General features: G+C 37.4%; 1 protein-coding gene across 8 annotated transcripts; it reads right to left on the bottom strand.

Moving 5' to 3' along the window:
• Positions 1-2,414: 2,414 nt before the first annotated feature.
• LOC307003466 (uncharacterized protein) lies at positions 2,415-11,194 on the bottom strand. Of its 8 annotated transcripts, none has more exons than XM_079621882.1 (14): positions 9,715-11,194; positions 9,486-9,638; positions 9,213-9,352; positions 8,555-8,683; positions 8,099-8,206; positions 7,970-8,023; positions 6,159-6,228; positions 5,871-5,995; positions 5,302-5,506; positions 3,725-3,848; positions 3,547-3,608; positions 3,339-3,430; positions 3,100-3,207; positions 2,415-2,738 (listed from the first exon to the last, which is right to left on the bottom strand). In XM_079621882.1, exons 6-11 carry the CDS (start codon positions 7,970-7,972, stop codon positions 3,599-3,601), a joined length of 537 nt encoding a protein of 178 aa, XP_079478008.1. In that variant the 5' UTR covers positions 7,973-8,023; positions 8,099-8,206; positions 8,555-8,683; positions 9,213-9,352; positions 9,486-9,638; positions 9,715-11,194; the 3' UTR covers positions 2,415-2,738; positions 3,100-3,207; positions 3,339-3,430; positions 3,547-3,598. The 8 variants fall into 8 exon arrangements, with proteins under 8 accessions (XP_079478008.1, XP_079478007.1, XP_079478011.1 ...); XM_079621881.1 differs by having other exon boundaries at positions 9,486-9,610; XM_079621885.1 differs by having other exon boundaries at positions 6,117-6,228; positions 9,486-11,194.
• Between the last annotated feature and the right edge of the window lie 4,213 nt (positions 11,195-15,407).

Genomic DNA, 15,407 nt, shown 5'->3' with positions numbered 1-15,407 from the left:
TGTGCTTATTTAGAATTTTGACCAAAAAAGCATTCTTTGCAGTTAATTATCAATATACTTTATCATTACTTTTCTATATTACTTTCTACCTTGCACATAATTAAAAAATGTATTCCTAGTATACTAAAGGTTGAAATACTTGTGAGACTACTTTCAGGTGAAAAAAAATATACTTTAATGTATTTTGTAAATACAAAAAACTGGTATAATCTCAACATGTATACAACAAATGTATGGCTTTTAAACATTTTCAAACATTGGTACTTTAGTACACCTCGTAGAAATCGGTCCATTTCAGGCAACTAAACATCACACACACATAATGCTCAACTTAAATAACACTATGAAATGGAGAACAATGAAAAATTATTGCACTTATTGCATACAGAAACACACATTATGTTGCTTTTTTTTGGCTGAACTGCTCATTGTTGCACTTTCGTCTGATGGCCGCGCGCACATCAGAGACACTTGACTGTGGAAACTCCAGAAGAACAGCATCTGTTGACCGAAAAGACAAGAGATAAAGTCATGCAGCATATTCATAGTATTTTGAACAGTACATCAAAGGTGTATTCCAGAAAGGAGGTTCAACAAACTCGAAACCTAACCCAACTCTGAGTTGACATTTTCTATGAAGAGAAACTCTGAATATAGGCTATAAAAGTCTTGTGATTGCTCCTCACTCTTTTTTAATATATATACTCTGCATATATATGCAGAACAACCTTCTGATTAACACACATCCCTTTCTCCTAACATCCTGCTGAGTAAATGAACATGAACATGTGGAAGAAGTTGGAGGGGAGTTGGTCCTGAGTCAGGTCGCTGGGTGAACAGAGGCTGAGGGCATCACTCACCTCCGGGACCCAAGAGGCAGACAAACACTTTTATCTACAGAAATTACTAGAAGTTATTTATTATTATCCTAAATGCATCAGTAAATTAGAAACGTACTTTGAAATTGCATTGTTTGAGGCAACGCAGTCTGATGGTTAGCCTACTTCTGTAGCTATCTGTGGGAAATAAAGAGAGCCAAATGAAATGTGAAATTTCTCTTTTTCTTACAGCTGGAAGGTGATAAATTAACTTGCAAATTAATAAAAATGAAGAGGTCCAGATCTGACAACACGTCAATAGTGAGGTGTAGCCTGATATTCGATGTGCAACCAGACTGACAATATTGTTCAGATAAATGATGAGAAGTGGTACCGTTCGGCTCAGGGAATGAGAGCTCATCTAAACTAATCTAAATAATCCCTTTGTTGTAAAACTATGTGAATTATTTCCGCTTCAACATGATGCTGTTGAGGAAGGAAAGGACAGGCCCTGTCTGACTCTATCTGGGCTAACATTAACAGTGAGCAGGTTAGGTTCCCAAAGTCAGTTACCATGGTGACTGACAGAGTTTAAAGGGGGTTGCACACCAGACAAGAAGTGTCGTGTTGCACAGTGCCACGTCATCTAATAGTCTTTATTCTCTATGAGTGTGTACACACACCGGCGGACCAATTCGGCGTCTGTCCGCGGCACCCAGCTACGGCTCAGGATCATGTTCAAAATCCTGCCGCACAACAGAGCGAAATTTACATAGTTTTATATTAAATTTACATTTATTTGTCTCAAATCGTGGTTAATGTATATACTGACTTCACCCAGTGCTGCAATATACATTTAGTTTTACATTTATTTACCGAAATCAGATGCGTGGATGAAAACTGCATGAAAAGAGGTGTATCCGTACTAGGAAACTCCTGTATACACCACTGATTTTCGGAAGTATCTACTAGTTCCACTGAGGGTAATCTTCTAATTCCACCAAGTTAGGAAACTCCCGTAATGATACCAATTCGGATGTATCTTGCTGAAGGGATATCCCCGTGGTATATGCAGCCATTTGTTGCCATGGCAAGTAATCCCCTGAAGAATGTTGTCAGGAGACATTTTCACACCTCAAGAGGCCTTTCACTTCACACCTTGACACACCTCTACTGTCCTTATTGGTGTTTTTTCTCAACATTGATTGGTTGTTTTAAAAAAACACACCCCAAACCCTAAAAACTATTGGGACAGTGACCTGTCAATTTCCTGATACTAGTATTTGATTGGTCACGGTTTTCATTTAGCCCAACCCAAGCCCTCATAGCATAGTGACTTGATTGGTTTTGGCCAGCTATGTTAATAAACTATAACCACCCCACCCAATATACAACCCAACCCCCTCAAAAATGGAAAACAGAATGGATTCAGAATTTCTTTTTATTAAAATTAAACCAAAACACTTAAAGCATTAAATATATAAATAAAGCATTAAATATATAAATAAAGTAGCAGAATATGAAACTAAATAAATCTAACCTAATAAGTATACAAAGAATAAGATAAAATAGAAGAGAATAAGTGAAAATGTGCAGTTTGTGGTGCAATTATTAAAATTGCAAAACCAGTGCAGTTTAGTTAAAGTTGAAGAAAGGAAGGTCCATCATGTCCATTTCCATCAGCCTTAACACGCTGATGATGCAAAATAGTGTAGCGCATGTCTGCCTCCAATCTGCACTGAAGCTCCTCACAAAGTTCTGACAATTGTGGGTTCTTGTGAGATGGAGACCTCACAATCCACACTGGCCTTCCATCAACAATGGCATCCTCCTCGTCAGACATCAGCTCCACTGTTGCAGTCTGCCAAAGCTCTCTCTCTCTGCATCGGTTTGAACAACCTTGGACCTGGAATCCAGCAACTGCAAAACACACAATGTGTTAACCACTAAAAACACCCAGAAATGTATCAAACTTAAAGGAATAGTTAACTCAAAAATGAAAATTCTGTCAATGTACTCACTCTCATGTTGTTACAAACCTGTAAATGTCTTTGTTCTGATAACCACAAAAGATGGAATGTTTATAATCCAACCAATCATGAGCCCCATTGACTTTAAAGTAGAAAAAAAATACTATGGAAGTGATTGGAGCTCATGATCAGTTTGATTTCAAACATTCCTAAAAATATTTTCTTTTGTGGTTATCAGAAGAAAATAACAGAATTTTCAATTTGGGGTGAACTATCCCTTTAAAGACAAGTTGATGAATTTCTACACTTACCCGTCTTTTCCTTTGTCGGTTTTTAGCTCCTGTTTTAATGGCATCTCTTAGCTGGGACTTTTCTGGCTGAGACAAATTGTACTTTCTCCGAAGTGTTTCAAAGTATGTCTTGCAACACGTGAATAAAAGAAAATTCAGATAAGTGACAGAAACTACACTATTGAAATCATAAGATGGACAAAATATAAGAGACTAAAATTATGGACATTAAAATTGTTAAACAAACATTTTAAAATTACCTTGTATACACTCCGGGTCTGCATCTGCAAAAGTTGTTTTCAATTCCTCTAGCAGATAAGTCATGACTGCTTGGTTTCGAGGCGAACTTATTCTGTGTGGAAAGAGAAAAGTGTGTCATTAAATACATTTAAAATGAATATGTAAAACCCCATAAACAGCATGGCCCACAAAGGCCAAATAAACATAGCAGAAAAACAGCAGTCTTACCCAGTTTGTGGATCATATTTATGTGGGTTGTTTTCCGAATTGTGAAGGCGCCTTAGAGCTTCCTGTAACATTGAATGAAAAACGCTTTAATACATGCACACATAACGTTACATTGGCTGGAAACAAACGTTTTCAAACGACGTTGTGTAACTTACAGATGAAATAAAACTCAACTTACGCAATGCCCATGTTGTGTGCCCTCTTTATCCTTTTATGTAATGGCTCTTCCCACGGTCTTTGTTCCTCTTGCGGTCTTTGCTCGTCAAACTTTCGCTCAAGAGCATAAAGACGCTGGATAGCATCTTCGAGAAGAACAGTGTTTGCAGCTTGCTTCTCCATCAAACCCTCAAGCAAACCTCCACAATACTGTATGTGCTGTCTTTACGAGACATTGTCCCCCACCCAGCTCTGAAAACAGAGAAGGCACCTCTACCTGGGAGTCATTAACATATAAAAAGCCCTTCACACCTCACACCTCACACCCACCCCTCCTTACAACCAGCTGTAAGGATTCCTGGAAACTTCCACCAGTTCCTATATACATCCACATACGTAAGGTTTCTGGATGTTTCACGAGTTTACTTCTGTGTATTACCTTTCCAAGCACTCTGCCTCATTTATCTGGCAAACCTACAGTTTAGCAGAGATTTCCCATCCCGTATTTGTCCGTATACAGCTCTTTTCATGCAGTGTGATGTTATAGGATTTTCAGGTGATATTCTCAATTCAGTTAACGGACGCTCTGAGGTAAAGTGTTCAGACTGCAGACTTAGGAACGATTGTATTTAATTGTACAGTACAATCATAACATAGTACAGACATTATCTTACTTCCATGATGTCCTTAAACATAAAATATTGCTGGCCATAAACTGAGAAAATGCGTGCCCGGTGCGCGATACCTCGAGTTGTCCTTCACGCGACGCGGCACTTCTCGTCCGGTGTGCAACCCCCCCTTAAGATTCCTCTTATTCAGAAAAAAAAAGAGTTTCCCTTATCTCAGGGTTTACTTAAAGGAGAACTCTGGCGCAAAATGAACAGCACATTAGTACCGAGTCGACTGTTCTCTGGGATTTGTTTTCATTAAAATCGAATGTAAAGAGTTTTATCTTTAAAATTATTCGCTTATAACGCTAGTATATAGGGCGAACCACAATCTGGGTGGTTAAACCTATTGAACCTATTGACCAACTCGACTGGTCGAGACTGTTTTCCAAAGATTTCTCCTTTCTGTAAACGTGACGTGTACTGTCTTTATAAAGCATTTTCTTATTAAACTGTCTGTACACTTACAAAGTTCTCAATGCTTCGGTTTGCATGTAGGGAGACTCATTATGCTATGCTGTTAGTGTGGGGCTATTTTGAGCCTTGATATTAACTAGCGATTTCTTTTTACTTAAAATATGCCCCCAATACTAGCGTTATAAGCTAAAATATTTTTTGAGAAAAAAAACTCTGTACATTCGATTATAATGAAAACAAATCCCAGAGACCAGTCAACTAGGTACTAATGTGTTATTACACCCGAGGTTCATTTTGCACCGGAGTTCTCCTTTAAGTTTTCACATTTCCTGCTTTCTGGAATACCCCTCTGTGAAACTCTGAGAAATGTTATCAGTATGGTATACCAATACTGCTACCAGTTAATAGTCCAACATGTATTTAGTAATAGTGGTCAGTTTCCGTGTGATCTAGCTGCTGTAGAAATCACTAAAGCTTTTAAATAGACTACATTTAATTCAAAACAATTACATACCGGTAATAGCCTGTACTTTGGCAACATCAAGCTGTGTTTTTGGCGGGGCCCCCCTCAGAGACTTTCCAGTTAGGGTGGACTGTGCAAGGCCCTCCTTTGTGAATACCAGGACAGCCAGCTCCTGGGCAAAAATGGTCATGCGAGATCTATTCAGCCGCAGGAAGGCCCTCTTTGAAACGGCCACTGTGCTGCCTGCCAAGGGGTGCTGCATGGGAGAGAAAGAGAAGATAAATTGTACAGATTATCTCTCTCTACTTATGAGGAATGAACAGACACTATTCCAACATTAGAACATGTTAATTCAATCTTTACTTGGAAACACCCCTACTATATATAGAGCACTAGGGATTGCTATGACCAGTGGTGTTTAAGTTCCCAATGACAGCAATATAATTCATATGCGTGATTTATGAAACATAACCAATTAAATCCCATAAGTTTATTGCTGAGCCAATTACCAACAAGATCATGCTGCCAAAGGCAAAAGATCCATAACGCAAACATAGAATTCTTTATGAATGAACTGTCCAGTAATGAATACATATGTTTATCTCTCAGTTATATCATACCATTTCAATTTCACTGTCCACAGAAGTTGATGACGATACAGATAAAGGCGTTAGCCTAAACGAGGACACCAATGCCCGGACACACTCCACACACTCCCTCATTAATTTGATCATTTCTGGCAGGTCTAGGTGGGAAAACATTTGGTTAGTTAGTTAGTAAAAGTAATGGAACTTAAGTACAGTACAGTACAGAACAATAAATAATGTGGAAACACCCTGAATCATTGTGTAATACTGTAAACATACATGTCTGACATGTCAACCCCTCTAATTCCAATCAGAACCCACCGTGAAGGGCTGACATTATTTCATTCATTCCAGGTGCCACGTCATGACCAGTATTATGATCCGTTGGCTTCTTCAAGAGAGAATAAGAGAGATTAGAATTAGCAACATCTATTTCCTACAGAAGGTTGGCCTGGATCCAAAACTTAAACTAAAAGAAAGCCACCAGGGAGATAGCCCTGGCAGCCGAGAATAGCTCAAGATGGTTGTGGCTGAAGAGAGCCCACAGTTGGAACCCCTCTGCAGGCAACGGCTAGATGCTCTTTGCTGTCCCACTCAGGTGAAGCGTACAGGTTAAGGGGCAAAACGCTAGTGAACATGAGACACCTGCTGACGATGCAGAGGGGTTTTCAACAATGTGGATGCTCCGCCCACCGTCTCACCGTGGAATACCATCACAAAGACACCATATCCAAGTTGCTTTTGCAATTCCTGCTTGTAGCAAAGAATCTTTGATGTTTATCTCACCTTGTGTTCTTTTTTGTATGTTAATATTGTGATTATGTTTGTTTTTCAATAAACACAACAGATAAACACTAGAGTTTGTTCAGCTGTCATGCTGACTGACTGATCACTGAATGACAATCCAATCCTGTGATCTAATATCTGCACACTTTGTAGGTCAATTAAGATGTATGATTCTACTTATAATAAAAGCTTTTCTAAAGGTAGAACTATGGTTTATTTTTTTATTATTATCAGCCCTTATTTGTTATTAGTGACAATATTTTTAGACACACACATGTGTGGATGCGCATGCCTTTGACTTCTATACTTTATTTCTTAAAGAAAATACAGTATGTTTAAAGGCCACCCTTCTACAATACACAATACCGCGTGGGACAAAACATTAGTGAAAGGTGTTTGAAAATGATTATATTGTTGAATATGTTAACTAAAATTTTATGAAATGCATTATGCTTAAATCGGGTCGTCTCATAACCCACGGGGCGGGTTGGGGCAGGTAAAGAAATTGTCACTTTATTTGCGGGGCGGGTCATACATTTTTTTTTTTTTTAAACATGCACATTGCGTGCAATTTCCAGCCTATATTAAATATTTGGGAATATTTATTTTCATTATACCGTAGCAACGTAACTTGAGTGATGTCCCCAAACCTTTGGCGTCACGTTACACGTCACGAAAGCGGTGCGCCAAGCAGCGGGAGCTCCAAACCGGAAAAGATGGAAGACGAGGTGTGGGAGAAATTGAGGTCGGGAACTTGCATAATTAAAAGAAAAAAAGGCCAGGCTGCTAAATCTAACGTTTGGGACCGGTTCTCACACATCTAAAAAAAATAAATGTTTAGCCTATTAGATAAACGCTGCTTTGTAAATGTTGAAAATGTTTATCATTATCTTATTAATATGATTTGATTTATGGTTCATATTCATAATAGTCTGTTGTTGCCAGTGCATAGGATACGCATGGGTTGGATGCACGTAAAAACTCATTTTTGCGTATAAATTGCACGATAAACACAATGCGAGCTATAGAGACGCCTTTACATGAGAACAGGCTGATTTAATGGTCGCGGGTGCGGGGCGGGTTGTAAAAATTGATACAGTGGTGTGGAGCGGGCCAAATAATTTCATAAAAGCGGGACCCGCGGGTTGGAAAAAAAGCCGACCCGCGCATCACTAATGCACATGATAGCCAAAAGGAGTTTATATGTGAAAATAAGATCTGTAACTATTGTGAGATTAAGATTTGCATGCAGTTGGTTGTAAGACTTCTGACCTTTGTCTGACCTATTATTTTAATATAATATAATTTCACCATTATAATATAGTATTCAATATAAATGTACTTGCCATTATCTGGGCTGAGGAGAAATCCAACTCTTCATCTGAAGCGTGGTCTTGAAACTGTGAAAAGCAATCCAATAAAAAAATATTTTTTGTCTGAGAGTAAACAACAGCTAGGAAAGAAGTATCACTTACAATGTCATGCCGTTCTGGACTCTCTATGTATGTGGCGTCATCAGAACTTGGACTGGATGCCAGGGGTAAAAGCAAACTTGGTCCCTTGTTTATCTTTGGTCACTTTCCCTGAAGAATAACATTTATGGTAAAACTAGGAAAATAATTAGTTATATCCTTAAATTTTTGTTGTACTAGAAACTACAATACCGGTATTTAATATAAAAAATAAAATAAAAACTCAGCAGTTTATGTTGGCATTAACTAACATTGTAGTTGAGTTTTTAAAAACTAATATGGACAAACTACCTTAATAATTAACACAGAGAAACATGCAAAATAGGTGATTCACAGGACTAAAAGATTTAATCCAATATTCCTCATATCAAGATTTTTTTATGAAGTGTCTTGGGGACAGCACAGTTTTTGCTGTTGTAAACTTTGTAGCCCCCTGCTCAAGAAAGAAGAACGCCTTACCCCATGAACACATTGTGGAGATTCATTCTTAGAATTGTAGAGGTCTAGGGACCTCTTCTGAGACAGGGAAGTCTTCAGGTTTTGTAACTGCTGGTCCCTGGCTGCCTCTTTAATCTTGGTTTGCTTTGCCTGTCAAAAATGTTTATGAATAATTTTATTTTTAGATGTCTTATTTAAAATTCCCTTTATTATCTCACCACCCCTCAGATCTTCTGTACATAAAAAATGCATGTAGTAGTTGAATCAAGCCTATATGTAGACCTATGGCAGCTAAAACAACAAAATACTGCTACAATAAAAATGTTTCAGTATTATTCATCTGGTGTCATATATAACAATAAAAAAGTCAGATGGAGCAAAACAGTACATTTACTTTGATAGTTTAGCTATGTTTTACTGCACATAATTATGCACTTTAACTTGAGTGGGATTTTTTCAAGCATATAATGTTGAGTTTTATCATTGCTTGTAAAAATATATTTATTTTTTACTTAGATAGGCCAAAATGATTTTAATTTTGTCAGACCTCTAGCAGAAAGCACCTTGATGTGTAATTTAAGCTAGCCAAAAGTATTGGAGACAGCGTCAGATTATGCGTTGGTTTTATAGTGCATGCGTGCCGTTTTTTGTTTTGTTTTGCACGCCATGAGTGTTACACCTGTATGGCCGTTTTAGGCTTCTCTAGGTCGGTCTCACACATTTTCTTCTTCATGCGCACACTTCTGCTTTCCTCTTCGGCCCAGCTATCATTACCCAGAAGGAATAAATTCTTCTTCGACACAAGTTCTTTGTAGGAATCTGATATAACGGAGAAGAGTACAAAAAATAATTTTAACCTTGACATTTTCCCAAACAACGACCAAATTAAACAGGTATTCAGAATATAAATTACCCCGTACTCTCTATATAACTGTTAACTCAAGTTACTTGCCTCCAAATAATAGCACCTTATCAGGCACCGTCCTGTTAGGTTCTTTTCTTGTGGGCCATTTTATTTGAATCCAGTTTGCATCGTCATCAAGGTCCGGCTGGGATGCCACTTGGGTGAACTGGTCGCTACCAAGAATGAGCGACGTACTTTCCACTTTAAGAGTTTTATCAAATAAGTAGTAGACGGCGAATGTGAACATTGTATGATTGTATCCTCCTAACATGCAAACCTGCTTTGAGTGCTTTCCCGCGACGACTGACCTGTCACCTGACCTCGCTCAGTTCAACGGATGTCGGATTAGAATGCGTCCGCAGCTCTGATTGGCTGAAAGTGACAAATGATGCACTTGATTCTTCTTCTTCTACATTCTGTTTAATGGCAGATCACAACGATACGATGCATGTGATTAATCAGGCACTGTCATAATAAAGTATACAAAATCATCATGCCAGGAAAACGAAACTTGAAGAGACATTTGAATTCTGACAACACTCAACCAGAGACGCCAAAAACCACAAAATACAGAAGACTTCAACATAACCAGGTAACGTTAAAGAAAAAACTATGGTGTAATGCTGTTGTCTACAACCAAAATTTACATTTTTCTCTCCCGCCTGGCTAATTCTGTAGAACATTATGAAGTAAAACGTTTCAAGATAAACAATAGCATAGGCCTACCCTGTCAATACATTGTTGTTAAAGTGTTATAGCTATGAGGTAAAAATACGTCAAAATCATCTTGATATTAACTTCACGTCAAAGACCTAAGCACTGCAGTAAAATATATTATAAGACTTTAATTGTGACATTTAAAGGAAAAAAGGATATAAACTTGTCATCATCTTTTCTAAAACCAAAATATTTATTTATGATAGCCTATATAATATCATAGCTATAAGATTAGCCGATCTGATGGTTTACAGTTCTGATAGTTAACGTTATAGTTCTAAAATACATTACTTCAAGTATCTCCTAAAATGTTTTCCCAAATCCACTGTAAGTCATCAAGGGTCATTTTATTTACTTCTATGGATAAAGCACTAGCCGTGTTTAGGTTTCCTATTATCTTTGTTTTTACTATATCCACAGAAAAAGAAAAAAAAGGCCTACAAGAGATTTCTCGGTACATCTTCAGTTCCAAGAACTTACATTTACAGAAGAAAGGTTACTGAAAAGGTAAGTTCAGGAGAAATAAAACAGTAATAAATATTTTTTTACATTCCAATGTTCAACCACACTGAAGCTGAACTCAATTACTTTATATTTGATTCAGATTTGTTTTACAGATCATAGCAATGTAGATACTTACCAAGAAGTGGATAGAGAGAGACAGGAGGACAGAGAGGAAGATGATGGAAGTGGACAAGAACACAGAGAGGAAGATGATGGAAGTGGACAAGAACACAGAGAGGAAGATGATGGAAGTGGACAAGAACACAGAGAGGAAAATGATGGAAGTGGACAAGACGACAGAGAGGAAGATGATGGAAGTGGACATGACGACAGAGAGGAAGATGATGGAAGTGGACAAGACGACAGAGAGGAAGATGATGGAAGTGGACATGACGACAGAGAGGAAGATGATGGAAGTGGGCATGACGACAGAAAGGAAGATGATGAAGTGGACATAACGACAGAGAGGAAGATGATGGAAGTGGACATAACGAAAGAGAGGAAGATGATGGAAGTGGACATGACGACAGAGAGGAAGATGATGGAAGTGGACATGACGACAGAGAGGAAGATGATGGAAGTGGACATGACGACAGAGAGGAAGATGATGGAAGTGGGCATGACGACAGAGAGGAAGATGATGGAAGTGGACATGACGACAGAGAGGAAGATGATGGAAGTGGGCATGACGACAGAGAGGAAGATGATGGAAGTGGACATGTTAGGACATGGAAGTTATTTTACATTACATTTAAGCGACATCTCTCTTAATAGGACAACACTGTAATTATAAGTTTGGCTTATGTTTCCTATTATGTTTTAGATATGAATGTGAGCAATCTTGTCTTGTATTACAGAAACACCATGATGACGATCCTGTATACCCAGGTGCTCCCCTCACAAAAGGACAGAGTCTGCTCTAACTTATGTCATATGTACTGAGGCACAATTTGACAGGAGTAGCTCTTCAGGATCTGCTTACAATGTTTAATGAACATTTCCCTGGCTTGGTGCCAGCAACCTCTTATCTATTCCATAAAGCGTATGGACAGTTTGGCCACTATGTGCCTCATTTTTATTGTATCAACTGTGAAAGCTACATGGGACCCAGTGAAACAGCTCTGAAAGATTGTTCTTCTTGTAATGCTGAATTTGACATTGAGAGAAACTTAAGAATTGGGTCATACTTTCTTGTACTTAGGCTATCAACCCAAATAGTGGACATTTTGGGAAAATCTGGGTTGCATTTAAAGGAAAGACAATCAATTCCTGGCATTATTTCAGATATTCAGTGTGGGAAAGAATATGAAAAACTCAAGCAGAGTGGACAAATAGGGGCTGATGACATATCAATTATTTGGAATTGTGATGGAATTCCAGTTTTCAACAGCAATAATTTTCAGATATGGCCAATTCAGTGTCAAATCATAGAGCTGTCACCAAAAGATCGCCAAGCCAACATATGTATGCCATGCTTATGGTTTGGTAAAAGCAAGCCAAATATGATCACATATTTAACTGCTTTTGTGGCAGAGCTTAAGGAACTCGAACAGAATGGAATTAAATGGATAGACTCTGAAAATGTAGAGCATACAAGCAAAGTCATTTACTCCTGTGCTCCTCAGATTCAGTTGCCCGCCCCCTCCTGAGAAACACAAAACAGTTCAATGGCAAATATGGGTGACTTCTGCCTTCACACTGGTGGTGGTCCATATGTCTGGGAAACGCCAGAACCACCCTTACGGACAGAGATGGATCATTTCTGGCATGCTATGCTTGCAACACCTGCTAATCCAGTAATGGGTGTTAAAGGCCCATCCCCTTTAATGGAACTTGTGAGCTTCAAGATGATCACTGGATTCATTCCTGAGTACCAACACGGTGTCTGCCTGGGTGTCACCAAACAGATTACATCGATGTGGCTAGACAGTAAGCACCATAATAAAGATTGGTACTTGGGCGGCAAGGTCAGTGATATAGACCAGGAATTGCTGGTCATTAACCCACCTGTGGAGATCACAAGGGCACCAAGATCAGTGAAAGACAGAAAATTCTGGAAAGCATCTGAGTGGAGGTCATTTCTGTTGTTTTATGCACTGCCTGTTTTGAATGGAATTCTGAAAAAGAAATATTGGAATCATCTTTTTTTATTAGTTTTTGCGATTCACACTCTTCTTCAGGATGCCATAGAAAAAGTGAAACATGTGGATGTGGCAGAACAAGCTCTGCGAAAATTTGTGATCAACTTTGAGAAACTGTATGGTGCTGCTAATGCTTCTTTTAATGTGCATTTATTAATGCACTTGGCAGCAGGCGTGCGTAACTGGGGACCACTGTGGGCAACATCCACATTTCCATTTGAATCATTTAATGGGACTTTGCTTAGGTTTTTCAGTGGAACAACACACGTGCCAACACAAATAGTGAAAAGATTCCTTCGGTGGAGGGGTCTCTCAAAAAAAGCTGGGACAACAATGGCAAATGCTAATGACGGCATAAAGACATTATTTGACAAACTTCAAAGTTCCTTTAGCTTAAGAAAGAAAGCAAAGAATTTTCAACATAATGTCAGAGGTTTTGGCTGCCCAAAGAAAGCTAGCACATCTGTGTTGCAGAGGATGGCTATTGAAAGTTTAATAGGAGTGACAGTTCATTCAGGTTTATTTTATGACCGTTTCATTTGTAGCAGTGTAGTTTATCATTCATATAATAACACAACTCTTAAAAAGAGAAATAATTCAGTTGTACAATTAAATGATGGAACATTCTATGAAATTATGACCCTGGTAGCTTTTACATCTGATGATGGGGCCTCATCAAGATCCACCAACTTTTGTATTTTAGTAAAAGGGCTTGCCAAGAGTGGAGGAAAGGTGTGTAGAGATTCTCAGTTAAATATATTTTCCACATTTATAAATGAGGTGTCGCACACCCATAATGTATTTGCCGTGCATCACTCGAGCGTAAATGTGTAATGGTTAAGTCTAAGGACAAAATGTATGTCATTCCACTTCCCAACAATGTTGAAAGAGACTAAAATTATTGGGGAGCTAGTACTTTATAGACATCAACGCCATACTGACCTCTGTATCATTCCTATACCGTTTGATCTACAGTCTCCATTTGGTCTTGTTTGCAGTAGCCCTACTTTTCTCCATTAAACAATACCAGTTAAATGTAATTTTTTAAACACTTGTGACAATGTTAACACAGTGAGCAAACTTCATTTTTTTTTGCTTGTAAATTTAGGCAGCATTAACTTGTCTGTTGCAATATGTGTGATACTATCTGTTAAATCATAATGTAGCACTCGCACCAACTTTAAACTACTTGCTTTTCAGCACACTGTACTTTTTAAGAGTGCATTTAATGTTTTGTTTAATGTCATTTTGTGTGTAAGATGTATACATTTTTTTTTTTTGCAAAACTGATTAAAAATGACAAAACAGCTGCAATAATTGCTATCTGTGTACTTTACACACATCACAAATTTTCATAAATGGGGTTAAGTGCATTTTCATAGTAATATTGAACACTTTCTAAAAGAATGTCCTGAAGTACTATCGTGAATAACTTCACTTCATAATTAGACTATGAATATAAATTAAAATACTTAAAATGTGTTAATTTAAAATATGCTTTTAGTCTGTTACAATGACAATTTTGATCATACAATTTAAAATATATCAAAAATGATGTTAATTTTTTTTCCAAATAAGTACACTTTAGAAAGTACACATATGTTTCACTTAAATAATATTTTAGTATAATATATTTCTATAAAGTGTAATTAAGTTTAATTATTTTAAAGTGTGTTAAAAGTGTTAGCGTGAAAGCGTGATGCCAGTATACTTTTTATATATTTACAAAAAGTACACTTTTTGTAAGTACATTTTCAACATACTATCGGAAATATAAATATACTTGAAATACAATGAAGTACATTTTTTTTTCACTTGGGTATATTTGTTTTCTTTTTGAATCAGGTCATTTAAAAGTACACACTTAATATAAAGATATAGAGCTTATAAATATGTGACAAGTATTCGCTGAGTTTTGTTTATGTTTAGAGACTTGCTCAAGAAAAAAAAGTTCACGAGACGGAGAGGCAGAAAGCACACCCTGTTTAATTTCTTTATTTTACAAAAGGACAACGTTTTGTTTTGATTGTAAGTGGACACATGAAAAAATAATATGTGAGATGTCTACTTTTGTATATTTCTTAAGTCTCTATGACCATAAATGACGGAGTATTTTAAATCTATGTTGCTGCTATGTAAAAAAAACCCCAGCAAAACCAGAGGGTTAAACATCCTATAGAGTTACCTTTGTTTTGCAAGCTGTCACCATATCAGCAAGCTGTATTCATTTTACCGTAACTCTTCAACCGTTTGCACTATAAAAACAATTCAAATAGCCCCATGACAGTAGACAATATGCGGCTTATTCCGGTAATTTCATGCTTTTCGTCAGCAAATGACAGAATGTAAGCTATAATTAAAGTTGATAATTCCACGAATAACTGCAATTGCAGATTTCGAACAAAAGATGGCGACAAAGAGGAAAAACTACAGACAGCAGCTTTAAATGTAAACATTTTATTTAAATAACATAACATAAAATTCCCACAGAAATCAACTACTTTGAACTTTGTCTGATATTAAAAGAGAACCATTGAGTGATAAAACTAGTATGACTAATGCTTTAAATATTTATATTTTGACCTAAGGCCATCAGGGGTTATGTGTG

This window comes from Phoxinus phoxinus (genome assembly GCF_949152265.1).
Source record: "Phoxinus phoxinus genome assembly, chromosome: 8".
Lineage (NCBI taxonomy): Eukaryota > Metazoa > Chordata > Actinopteri > Cypriniformes > Leuciscidae > Phoxinus > Phoxinus phoxinus.
The sequence above is the reverse complement of the archived record's forward strand: the minus strand, read 5'-3'. Positions and strand labels throughout refer to the sequence as shown.